The sequence below is a fragment of the Lygodium microphyllum genome, chromosome 18 (assembly GCF_053477565.2).
Source record: "Lygodium microphyllum isolate KBCC chromosome 18, Lygodium_microphyllum_v1.1.10, whole genome shotgun sequence".
Lineage (NCBI taxonomy): Eukaryota > Viridiplantae > Streptophyta > Polypodiopsida > Schizaeales > Lygodiaceae > Lygodium > Lygodium microphyllum.
Window position 1 is genome coordinate 35589109 of NC_141152.1, and position 13678 is coordinate 35602786.

The following is a 13678-nucleotide window of genomic DNA, read 5'->3' on the forward strand; positions in this document are numbered from 1 at the left end:
ATTTTTCCACATAATTATTTTCCCCAAATTACTAATGTCTTGTCATTATTTTATGCAATAGTCCTTATGATCAATGGAGAGAGATTCTTTTGGACAAAAGGAGTTTTGAATTCTCCATTGCCTCTTATCATAGACAACGAGGTCTTTGATCAACACAGGTAGACTATTATTACCGAATCGAGGTAGATTGATCCCAAGATAATGTGTGGCTAAGGTTTGTATGCAACTTAACTCACTTTGGATACATTCTATCATGAACACTAAATAGAGAAAGTATCGTGATCAATAAGTGTACTATAATAGCCGACCTTGTGGCATCATTGGAAATTTTAAAATAAATGCTAATGTGCCACATTCAACATGGAATAGTCCATGATTATTTTAGAGCTAAAATTGCACAAAACAAGAATTTTGTAACGTAAAATTTGTATCTACACCCAATAATTGGTCTTGTCCTTAAGTAATGATTCATGAACAACTTTTCCAAGACCTTGGAAGAGCTCATGAAGGACACATAGCCTTGCAAGAATGGCCACCCATGTTTTTTGTGCATGCCTCCACTCTAGATAGAAAAGTAAAATAGTAAACAAAATATCTACCATGGATTAAATTAAGGAAAATTATTTGTGAGGTCCTATATGCTTTCAAACTTCACAATAATCTTGACTATGGCTCTTCTATCCATATGAGGATAACTAAAACTATATCCTAAAAACCAAAAAAATGTATTGATCCTAGATACCTACTAGATCTAATCTAGTGGAAGGCAAAATATGTGTTTCTTCCCTCTCCATTGCTAATCTTTGTGTCACCATGTTTTCTACAACCTATTTTAATTTTGATAAAACACACGTCATAGGTTCTCCTTTTCCATCTCACCAATTATCAAATGCTAGTTTCGCTACTCTTTGGAAGGCTAACTTTGGGATGAGTTCCGATTAATTTTTGAGTCCTTTTCTCATTTTTCTCAATACAATCACCTTTTACTTTAGTATCTTTGCCTTGGCTTTTGGAGGATGTGCATTGGTTTTACTTTTTATGGCATACAAAACTATTCCTTCAACTTTGCTTTAAATGCTTGAAGATTATGGTATTGCAACTTTGGCTATAGGTGGTCCCTTTTCATATTTCTATGTAGTTTTCTTAGACCTAGCCATAAATAATTCAAGAATGCTACTAAGTATATCTAGAAGAGAAATTTAGGCTATCTATCCAAAACATCATAGGGGGCTTCACTATTTTTAAGTACTCTATATCACATACATTCAAGGATTATTTAAAAATACCATTATCTTTGAATTTTTCCTACATCGAACACACCCTTTTTCTAATAAATTTGTGAATCAAAATACAGCCATGAAACTCCAAAATCTTAATATTCTCCACAAAGCATGCAAGAGCTCTACCATGTAAAATATCAAGACAAAGTGGGTCAATCAAGTCATGAAGACATACTAAGGGTATATTATTGCAAGGAACCTATGTAGTGGACACAATATCTACCCTTAATGGAGTTAGCATACAATGCCTCTTATCATCAAAGCATCAAGATGACCCCCTTTCTAGGCTTTGTCTGGACAAGATTGCCTTAATTTGCTCAACTTCTCTGATCCCACTCTAAAGGTGGAAGCCTCCAAGAATATGAAGAAAGAAGAAATAAATGAGCAAGTTAAAGCAATCAAATAGGATAGAAAGTGTGGAGCAAAAGTGGTTTGTGGTTTTATGCAATGACCTAATAATAAAAATCTATTTCTTTTGCACAGAAGCATCAAATGCCTTTTTTGCATCAATCTTCCCTATGAAGCTCATTAATTTCCACACTATGTACCTCTTATATTGCAAAAAGGTAATCTATAGCAAGCTTAAGGAGAAAAGGGCCCGTAGAATGGGGAGAGGTGGCTCCGAGAAAGATCTACAATAGAGAACAATCTAACATTTTGAATGACCACAATAATGCAAATTCCCTTATGGTTTATTATTCCACAAAAGACCTTTCATCTCAATAAAAACAACTTTAATATCAATCAAAGTACTAGGAGTTTACTAGGTTATCTAGCATGTGCCTTGGTAGGTGCAAAAAATTTTAAGTAATGAAGGTGCTATGACACTATAATGGAGCAAGGGAACCAATGCTTACAAGTGGAAAGAATAATTTTTGGGAATGTTGGTAGAGGCTTTATGCCTATTATATAGGAGAAGAGCCTACACACAAGCTTCTTGGTCACTTATTTACTGGCATGAAGCTCCTTATTACAATGATACTATGCATGGAAAGATAGGAGAAGGAAAACCAAAGACTAAAGAGGAGAGAAACACAAGTTATTTGGAAGGCAAACCACTTTGTGGTAGCTCTAGCGGTTGAAGAACAAAATCCAAGGTTGGTACTTGTCGTAGTCTTGTTGGATTTGACCTATTCTTTTTATGATCGCCTTGGGTTTTGTACCACTTTTTGTTTTATGTACTGACATCTCTCATTTTCTTCTCTAGGACTACCAAAGCAAATAATCCTTCTCGTCCACCAAGGTTGTGTGTTTCTCTCTCTTCTCTATACTTCAACAAGCAAGGCATTCTCCTAGGATTATGAAGCATCACAATATGTTGGCACATAAAATGATGCATGAGTTGTAAAAAGCCAAGGCACAATGTTAGAGAAGGTGAAAGGAGGCCCAAAAAGGAATAAAAAAGGGTGAAGTGGAGGAGATAGATTAGAAAAAAAGAAAGAAGGCAATTAAAAAATGATTAACAAGGATTGATAGCAAGAAGGTAGCTTCTTTTTCTTGTCTTTTTCACTTGTATAGCATTTGGGCAACGAAAATCAATTATATCCATTGGCACAATGTTTAGTACACTAACTTGCCTTTTTTGCACATTCTTAAAAAGTGTGCAAAAAATGTAATTTTTGTTATTGGATCTCATGCAATAACTCAAATAGCTTACTATTGCACTATTACTATTACTAAGAGATCTTAGAAAGCATATTGTTGTTGTTGGAGAGACTTTATAAACTTATTGGTTTTTGTTGTTGAGCCAAGCATAATTAGATTAGTTTGCTTTTTCCATGTCAAAATGGTGCACAATAGAACCATCTAACTACTTGTAGTGGTGTCAACAAAATAGGTTCTTATGAGCACTTTAAAGAAACATGCAACCAAAGAATTTTGGCCACTTCAACCCTATTCCATTTTCCCAAATTGGATTTCATAAAACACTTTGGTACTGTAATAAACCATTAGCTCTATTGCATTTGGTCTGGTTCTTGATTTCACGACTACACCCTACACGTCATAGTTCCTCTCATACAGCACAAAAATGTCACACCAAAGGGAGAAATCAACTTCCTATTAGTCCTTATAGTCTAGTTCCTCTATTTGCTTCATTCAAAATTTATGAAGAAGTTCAATGTGATTAATTGGTTAAGTGTGGAATGATGCCAACTACTATTCCACAACAAGCTAGTATTTAGTGTATTTTCCAAGTCAAAATGTCAACCTTTTGTTTTAACTATATAATCCCCCTTAAAAAGTTGATGAGAAGATTATGAATGACATTCTCCTTACTTTTCAATGACAATAATCAATTCAATTGCATTGTACTTTGGTTTAATAAACTTTTGAAAGTATAGTATTCTTTCCATGCATTGAAAATTCCATTGCATTGTACTTTGGTTCAATTTGTGATAAAAGGCTAGTCTATTCTTTCCATGCATTGAAAATTGATGAGACCTTTATAATGAGAGGCGCATTATTAAAAAAGAAGGCTAGAAATGAAATTGTCTATCAAGATAACGATATATATGAGATAATAATAGTTGTATACTCTTCTAGTCTCTTCACAAGGTTTTAGTAAATCCCCTCAAATTAAAAGTTTGGGTTGCCTTCAAATTCTAAAACTCTTCCCATCAATAATATTGCCCCGGCCTTTACCAGTAACCCTCAAGGGTCAATCCTGAACCCTTCACTCTGCATCATCATTTACCCTTTACCTTGTGGCCAAATGATATCAGCTTAAGATTCACGAGAGGGGGTCCCCCCCCCCCCCCCCCCGCCCCTCTCACTCCCACTCGCGTGGGGTCCAATGTCCATGAAGCATCATTATCGTGATTCGTCATCGCACGATTGCTGCAGCACTGTGTATCCGCGGGCCTGTCTTGCAGGAAAGCTCAACGGATAGAATAATGACCGCGTGCGCCACAGCGGATCCTGCCATGGCCATCGCCTTCGCCTTGGTTCCTTTCCATCACCCCTGGTCCTCCCCCCTTCCTTCTCTCTCGCTCCAGCATAATATTGCCGTGCCACGGCTCCTTCATCCCTTCGCTCCTTCGATAACCTCACCAGCTTCCTCATCATCATCATCTTCTTCTTCGTTCCTGCATTCTGCACACACCTCGTCCGTATCCATACCACAGCTTGATCCGTCTTGGCCGGCCGCCTTGCTCAAATGGCAAGCGAAGAAGCAGATCTTTGAAGAGCCAGGCATGCGCACCTTCTCGCCTGCGACATTAGGTGCATTCTGAAGTCTTCGATATCGAAGGCACGCTTCGCAATGTGACCACGGTAAGATTGAATCTTCTTACCTTGTCTCGCAGAGCTTCTTTCTTCTTCGCCTTACCTTCTTCCGATAGTTATCTTTGCATCTTGTCCGCCTCACGTTCTTCCGTTAGCTATCTCTGCAAATCTCCATTAGATTTCTACACATCAGCACATCCGAAAATCATTCTTCTGCAACGGTAGAATAGGCCGAAAACCTTTGTACATATAATCCATCTACACAAGCAATTGTTCCATTAGGGAAGCATGAAATCTCGTTTCTGTCAAGGCGATTTAACTGACAGAAGCAATCTTCTGTTAGATCTGGTTTCTTTGCCTATCTGCCACTTTGCCCCTTGAAAAACAAAGGTGGAAGGGATTGACAGATCAGAGTTGCCTTTTTCCTATAGATTAGACTGAGGAACCACAAACTAGGAATTTGTCTTCTTGATACAAGAGTGGGGACATCATTAGCTACGGTTATGTGTGACATACATAACCATCATGAAGTTTTGAGAATGTAAACAGGCGTTCGTAACGCAATAAGCTACAGAGAACACATCTGTATAGAGAGAGCAGAAGGCCATGGGAACTTCAGCCTCAAAGAGCGATTCGTCCAAGCAGTTGGATGAATGGAATGCAGCTCTCCTGCGCAGCCGCTCTGTGCCAGCATTCAGCAGCCTGGAAGGGGAAGAAAGATCCAGCAAAGCGTCATCATGGAAGTCCAAGCTCTGTAGCTTGCACAGGCCTGATACTGGCGGGAAACGGCGAAGCAAAGGATCCTCGATGCTGAAGCCGGTCAAGGAGGAAGGGCTCGACCGCGATGCGGAGCATGGAGATCAAGACAGCTTCGGTAATGACAGCGTAGGACAGGCAAAAAAAAGAGCGGAAGCACGTGATAGATCTCAAACAGCTCCTTTTCGCTCTGGTGCGGCCCGTAATCCAAGGTCATCATGCCATTCGAGCTTTCAAAAGGAGACGCCTGAGAAACATGACTCCGATCTAATTTCTCAGCCGAGGAGCTTATCTTATAGGGATTTCGGCACCAGCGTGCTCGGCCTGCGAGTGTTGCTTAACCCGGATCTTGCGCCATCGGAGAGTGTAGCATCGCCCAAAAGGGGACCAAATTTCAACAACCTATTCAAAGGGAGTCTCAATTTCAGGCTCGATGACGCAGTACCAGATAAAATTTCAAACGCAGCCACTGATCCTGGCCTCTCGGATGCTGGCCTACACGGCAACACAGCAAATCAGCCTGGGAGCACCACTGAAGGCGCTGACACAGAACCCCCCCTCTTTGATCCGTCTCTTCTGGCAACTTTCGAGAGGGTTGTGGATGCCTTGTCCAGTGATGGATGGCAAACATCAGACTTCAACACTCCAGATCAAAAAGATCTGTCTATTGATTCATGGCAAAAATCAGATTTCAGCACTGAGGATCATAACAATCTGTCCTTTGATTCATGGCAAACATCAGACTTCAGCACTTCCGAGAACACGTCCACGTCATCAGAAACATGTTCTGAAGGTGATAGTCCACCGCGCTCCATGAAAAATCTGCTGGAGATAGCTCATCCATTGCCTTTGAAAGCTGACGATCTGCTGGAAAGATCTCACCATTTACCTGCACAAACTGATCATCTGCTGGAAAGATCTAACAAGCTACCTGCAAAAACTGACCATCTGCAGGAAAGATCTCATAAACGGGGTAGCAGGCTTTCTGCAGGGAAGACCAACATAGTCGAGAATAATCGCTGCAAGCACCGCAGGAAGCTTTCCTTTTCGAGACTCTTCTCTCTGTGCAACGACTACAGGAAATGGAGCAGGGAAGATTTTCTTGAAATGTTTGAGAGGAGGTGCCCCCCGGGATGTGAGAACAAGATAGTGTTGTATTTTACGAGCTTGAGAGGGGTGAGGGAAACTTTCAAAGCCTGCTGCAAGGTGAGGCTGATACTGAAGGGTTACAGAGTGCACGTCGATGAGAGGGACGTGTGGATGCATTCCAGGTTCAGGGAAGAACTCACAAACGTGATGATGGAGGCAGTATCTGTGCCGAGGCTTTTCATAATGGGAAGATACATTGGGGGTGCAGAGGAGGTGGAGCTGCTCCATGAAGAAGGCGTCCTATCACGTCTCATAGAAGGTCTTCCGACCAGACTGAGGCAGGCTTGTGCCATATGTGGAGACGTCAGGTTCATACCTTGCACCACCTGCAATGGAAGCTGCAAGACCATGTCCCCTGGCAGGGTGGTAGCTCGTTGTCCAGACTGCAACGAAAATGGCCTCATAATGTGCTCCGTCTGCATGTCTTAGGGACGTCAGACCCTAGCATATAATCCCTGGTTTCGCTCTGCTAAGTAGTCTTCATCTAATCTGACCAACAGGGCTTTCTTATCTTATGAATATTGGAAAATCTGCACAAGTGAGAGTTTGATGGTCTACATTGCCCACCAAAACCGACATGATGCCTATCAAATACCAGCTAAAGATTGCAAACCAGATGGAAGTTATATTAATATGCTAGCTATAATTTGCTGCTATATTCCCAGTGGTTGTGTTAACAACTAATATGCGATTGATAAGCTATAACCTTCTACATAACCTTTAGCTTGCTACTATTGTACGAGTTGTGTGGACAACTACTTCAACTCATGAGCCTTTAACATCAATCATCCCAATGATTGTATTGACAACCAATGCAAATGCTAAAGCTATAACTAGCTACTATCCCAATCGCACAACTGGCAAGTGCTTGTTTAGCTATGTAACTAATGAGAAGTATAAGATGATTACTTTTTCTGCTCGTGACAAATTCTGTGACCGAAGAGTTCTGTCGGTTAATGTCCATGCAGCATGCCTATAATTTTACATATGAAAGAGAGGTAAACAATTTTGGTTGTTGATGCGTACAGCTGATGAAATACGACGGATACCTGACATTGCTATTGTTTTGGGGTTGAAACAGTTCTTGAAGTAAATTCGCAGGAATCGATCCTTCTAAATGAAGCGGACATGAATCATGCCCAACATTCTTAGGAACAATCGGTCTCTCACGTTCAAATTGTTTCACTACTGGCAAAACAAAACAAGGTGAAAGTCTTCATTAATTTGGCCGACATTTTGCTTGAGACAGAAATTAGACATTTTGCTTAAGATAGAGATTAGAGACCGGATTAAAATATTTGTGAATGTAGAACCTTTAAAAAAAAAAGGTGGTGCAATCACAAGGGCCTGCCAATGTAACATTAATACTAGGTTCAAAGTGAATATCAAACACAGCCACGAGGAAAATTTTGTATCTATGTCTTTACACGTAATCATTGAGAATAAGCTTGCATACCATGTGTCAAATTTGCGTTAACCCATTGAGAATAAGTTATATAATCCGAACGACTATATAATATATGATTTCAAGCATGCTCTCTCTCTCTCTCTCTCTCTCTCTCTCCACACACACACACACCCCATTTGTGTACAATCCAAAGATTTTTATTTTTCAAACTATTCCTTTTTTGTTTCCACTTTAATAGGTTCATGCATGACATTTTATGATAGTTGCTTTTTAATATCCCAAGGGGCCAACGCTTATGTTGTGCATTTGCTTCCAAGATCTATTATTTGGATGCATACACATCCAATGAATACAATGTTATTAAGAGGCAAGTTTGATATTTGTATCTACACACTAGTCTCCTAGTGCACACTTGCATATGCTCACACATGCACTTGTGCCATGCATGCATGCACATACACTCATGTACATGAAGTCTTGGTAAGTACCAATCATTGTGTAAACACACAAATGAAGGTCTATCAATTAAGTACCTCGCTCTTAGCTCAAATGTTAAATAACTTAATCTTATTTCAGATTAGTATAGTTTTATGTCATATTGAGTTTAAAAACTTATGAGTATAAATGACTTTACTGTTAAATGTGTATAAAATATTCATACTTGTGTGCTTAAAGGCTTAAGCTAGTTATGCTCACAAATACCATGTGTCAATCACACATTAGCCCATTGGGAATTATAAGCCACACACACACACACACACACAGAGGGAGAGAGAGAGAGAGGGGAGAGAGAGAGAGAGAGCGAGCTTTGACTTCTATATTATAATTCCAAATGGGCTAATGTGTGATCGACGAATCATGTAGTTATGTGTTTGCTTCACGAATCATTTATATGCACATTGAAGTGCATACAATTTTATTAGTGTGTGAGTTTCACAGTTGCATAAGCACCCCACCTCTCTCATGGTGTGCATGCATGTGTTTGCTCACACATATACTTGTGCCATTCATGCATACACATGTACAGAAAAAGACTTGGTGAGTACCATAACATATATGATGATGAATATTTGATGGAGACACTATTTTAAATGCACTAATGCAGGTCTATCAACAAAGTACCTTCCTCTTATCTCTTTTTGTTTTCGAAAAGAGGCTTCAAATTTGAAAGATGCCTCAAAGGTATATCCAAGGCTTGATCTCACATACCCATGTTCACACCATATACACTCAAACCACTTGAGCTACAACCCCTTGGCATTATCTCGAAATTTAAGCAATTTGACATTTCTAAACTATCACAATTTTACATCATATTGAGTCAAAGGACTCATGAACATAAATGAATGCACCATTCAATGTGTATCAATTATTCATAATGGTGTGTACTTAAAGGCTTAAGCTAGTTACACTCACAAGACTTTTAGACCTTACAATGCACATCAAATATATAGTAATAAGTAATTTCATATGAGTGGTTGGATAAAACCCAAATCCCACAAGGCTCCTACTATTGATGCCATGTGAAATCTACCTTCACCCACTGTAGACATAGTGGACCTTTTACAAAACACTAATATCTAACACTTTGGGATGAAGTTTCAAAATGAATCTAATCACAAAATACAAAAAAGTTTTGCCTAACCAATATTAAGTTCTATTATAGAAGTTCAATAATATTAGATATATCAACACCTTTTAGAATGTGCTCACTAGGTTGTATTGTTAATGTTTGATTTATTAGTCTACTCTAGTAGTTAGATGTATCCACATGCAAATGCAAGTGGTGGGTATACATGTGGATGCATATGTGAGTATTCCAATTTTAGGAGAAGTTTTGTATACTATTGTAACAGTTGGTATATACATACACACATTTATATATTTGTGTACAAATAATTGTATTCATATGACATGTAAGTTATGTTAAAAGTTGTAATATAGCACACATGCAAGCATGTGTGCTACTAAACAAGATATAAAACAAATTTAAAAAGTTTACCTAGCTGAAATTCCAGGCCAACTAATAACATATCCCAACCATTCTCATTTGAAATGTGAAATAATTCTAAGGTTTTGTTGATTACAAAAGTAAGAAAGATATTTTTTTTCTCACAAAATAGTGATCATATTGATTCACCATTTTTACGTTGTTAAACATCAAATAACTGTAATGATAGATAAATATACTAAATAATACAAACTTTTAGCATTTAAAAATTGCCATGATGACAATACCTCAGTTATGTTCTAGAGAATAGTGCAAAATATTTAGACTGCACTCTCGACAAAAAATGTAAATCAAAATAGGACTTAGCATAGGTAGAGAAAATCTAGTAATATTGAGACTATCTGACTCATCAATTAAGCAAATATCATTTGTGAAATAATCACATGGATAGGTCCCTACCAACAAGACTACTTGAGTTCCCTTGCAAAGATTGCAAAACCTAGCAAATAGTGAGACTATTCTACTCATCAATTAAGCAAATATCACTTGTGAAATAGACACATGTCCATGTGTCTACCAACAAGACTACTTGCAAAAAAGAGAGCTTATATTGCAACCAAATTTGAGAAAATTGATAAATGCTTTAGGGATCTCTTGTGGTTTTTGCACTACAATAGATGGAGGCTATTTTGACTCTAGTTTTCGATGTCTTAGGGATTTTTTGTCATGCCATGGGTGTAAACATTGGTAAAAGTGCTATATACCATTGCTTATACCAATGAGACTGTATCAACACACATGCCCTAAAGCAAAGCATTTGTTTCATTTGCTTATTTTTGCATCTGTTAGTTTTTGAACATGCAAAACATTAAGCTTAGTGCACTTCTTCCTCCATTTTTATGTATATTTGGTTCTTTTTACTCTCTTTGAACTAAGTGTAGCAATGGTTCGCTACAATTTGAGAGATAATAGTGATGTAAGCAATTCAAAAACTAACACTAGAAAATGTTGATAAGAGATTCTATTATTAACTTTATGCCTTGTTTTAGGTCTATCCTTGTCATGGGGTTGAGTCAGATCTTCCCCTACAAGGTAGACTCAAATAATTCAAGGTTACGAATGTTTAGTTATTCTAAGAAGCTCTGAACATCAATTATCTCAATTACTTCTTGATGGACTACTAAAAATACATGCCATCGAGATTCATAAGGTAGGAATGTTACACCCAAGAAACCTATGTATTTAAGACAATTTTCATGTTAAATATAATGAGGCAAGATATAGGAAACAATTCTAAAAACCTTAATTGTTGTAGTGGCATATCTTAATTGACAAGCACGCACGCGCGGCCGCACACACACACACACACAGAGTAAGGAATAAATCTACATACTTATTCATGTATTTGTTAGACTTTGCTATTAGACTTATCATCATGGCATGATGTTATATCGATGAGGAGATACAAAGCTTCATAGCCCAAGCTATAGCTACATGCTTGTCATCACAACTTAGGAGTAGTAGCTATCCATCTTCGAGAGAGAGTTTGTAGGTGTTATGCTTTATTTTGTGTAAATTATAGGTTTGAACTTTGGATTCAATATGTCATTTCAATATTCTATCTATTTCATCTAATATTCACCATTATGTATTTATATTTTTTCAATATAGCTCCACTAGTCATTCACTAATCCAACTAGAGGATGAACATCCAAATAGTAACAAGCTTGTATTTTAGGTTCCATTCAAGAGTTCTTTTTATCTATGTTGACTTCTTGTTGTAGCATTAGACTAGGAGGGATTGAGCGAGGATGATTTCTTTGATTATTTAGGGAGCTCATAATTTCTACTATTTAAATATTCAATTTTACTACAAGGAGCTATAGCTTTATGAAGAAGACATATTGTGTATTTTGTAGTTGTGTCATTGAGGATTTATACTTTCATTTGTTGCTATATTACTAGAACATCATTTTATTGTCTTCTTACTTTCAAGTACTTCATTGTATCTTTCTTGTTTTATACGTCCAATTGTTATATTGTAGTCGTTAATGCTTGGGATTTTATACATGCTTCAATACCAAGCTATGTTTGACAAGATATAAAACATTGGCTCAGCTAGGGGTGTGTGTGTGCATACCAACAACTGACCGCAAGGTCGATACCCAGAAGTTGACTCGGAATAAGGCATCACATTTAAAAAAAAGATACAAAACATGAATACTAGGGATTTGACCCTATAAGAGGCCAAATTCTTGCAATTTCTTTTTTTCACACATTAGTACATGTATCAATATGATTTCCTACATAGATTAAAATTGCATAGGAAGGAGCATCACTACTTAGCGATGAAATCTTTAACATTTATATGTTCCTTATTTGGATGCAAATACCAACATATAGAGATTGTGGCTAATAATGGCACTAATTTTGATCATGGAACTGACATTTCAAAACAAATTGGCACACATTTTTGTCTTATATTTTATTGGTATACCCTTCATATGTTGTTGTGTTTATTTTATAGATAACACAAATATTAATATAGGATACTTTTGACATTCAAGCAATTAGATTATACAAGGAAGCTCTCCTCCACAACAGAAGGGAGCACATGACGCAAGATAGAACACTACATGCCCACCCTGAAGAGTTACTTGTCGAGACGAGGCCCAAAGCAGCACCGCCCTAGATGACGGTCCCCAGACCAAGAAAATGAAGGTTTGCAGACCTTTCCTAGATGCTCGGGCACCAGATGCTCGAAAGAGGAAAAAGAAGCAAAAATCAAGAATGAAATTGTTGAATTGTTTCAGAGCATTCTTGATACGACAGCGGCTATGGACTACACCATTTGGGTTCCAGTCAATGTCTACCTTGCCTTGCCTAATAAGAGCTCACCACCAACAATGCCCCAGTTGTCTGGTCACCTGAACTCATCCCGCCTCATACAAATAGAATAACCCCTATTTTGTATAAGATGCTTACCAAGTGCTATCCTGCCATGGCTTTTTGTGTTTAGGTTTCTAAAAGGGGTAGGCTTCCCAATTGTACAAACTTGCCTTACCTACTCCTAATACATTTCGCATCTTTAATGAAAAATATAGTCAAGTCCAGGTGATATGCATCGAAGTCAACACCATGGGATTCAGATATGTGATGTCTCTTTGAGTTACGCCTGTTCATTATAGTTGAAACATATGACTTTCATGCACTCCCACGAGTTGTTAAGGGGATACAGGACGACATAGGTCTCTATATGAAAGCGTTCAATGTCCAAATTACCACAAGACCACTGTGGGAGCTTTCACTCAACCGCCAAGACCCATGGACCACTTATTGTTTCAAGCATTCCAAGCGAGCTCTAATGGCTATCTCTCACCTAACTGACGCGCCGTCGATCCTACGAGTGTTGTGAGCTTACCTTGATGCCCGATCGAGTGCCCTCCTCTCTCTTGCACTCCGGTAGCTCCACGATTCTTGATGCTAGCTCAAGCATCCTCAAGCCTCCTCCATCTCCAAGCTCCATCCTCCATAGCCGCGCGTGCAAGTGAAGAGAAGAGAAGAGAAGAGAAGAAGAGGAGAGGAGATGGTGAAGAGCTTCACCCTCTTGATCCCTCACTCTCACACACACTCACTCCCTCACACTCTCACACTCCCTCTCTCAAGAGCACACACAAACAAGAAGGAGAGAAGAAGAGAGGAAAAAGAAGACTCTTTTTGCCACACACAAAAGAATGAGCTTCTCATTCTCTTTTCAACTTTATATACAAAGCCCTAAATCCTTTTTGGGCGGTCATTCCTCTTTTACATGGCCGGCCATAGCCTAGGCCCTTTTTCCCATTTCCCACCATTCTAATTTATCCTATTCCCAACTAATGCCTACACTTTGCACAGGAGCGAGCCTGGCAC

At 38.5% G+C, this 13678-nt stretch overlaps 1 protein-coding gene across 1 annotated transcript; it reads left to right on the forward strand.

Annotated features, from left to right (window-relative positions):
* The first annotated feature begins 4546 nt into the window (after nucleotides 1-4546).
* Nucleotides 4547-7326, forward strand: LOC148020750 (uncharacterized). The gene has a single exon (XM_087698569.1). It carries the CDS (start codon nucleotides 5112-5114, stop codon nucleotides 6837-6839), a length of 1728 nt encoding a protein of 575 aa, XP_087554695.1. The 5' UTR covers nucleotides 4547-5111; the 3' UTR covers nucleotides 6840-7326.
* Nucleotides 7327-13678: the final 6352 nt, after the last annotated feature.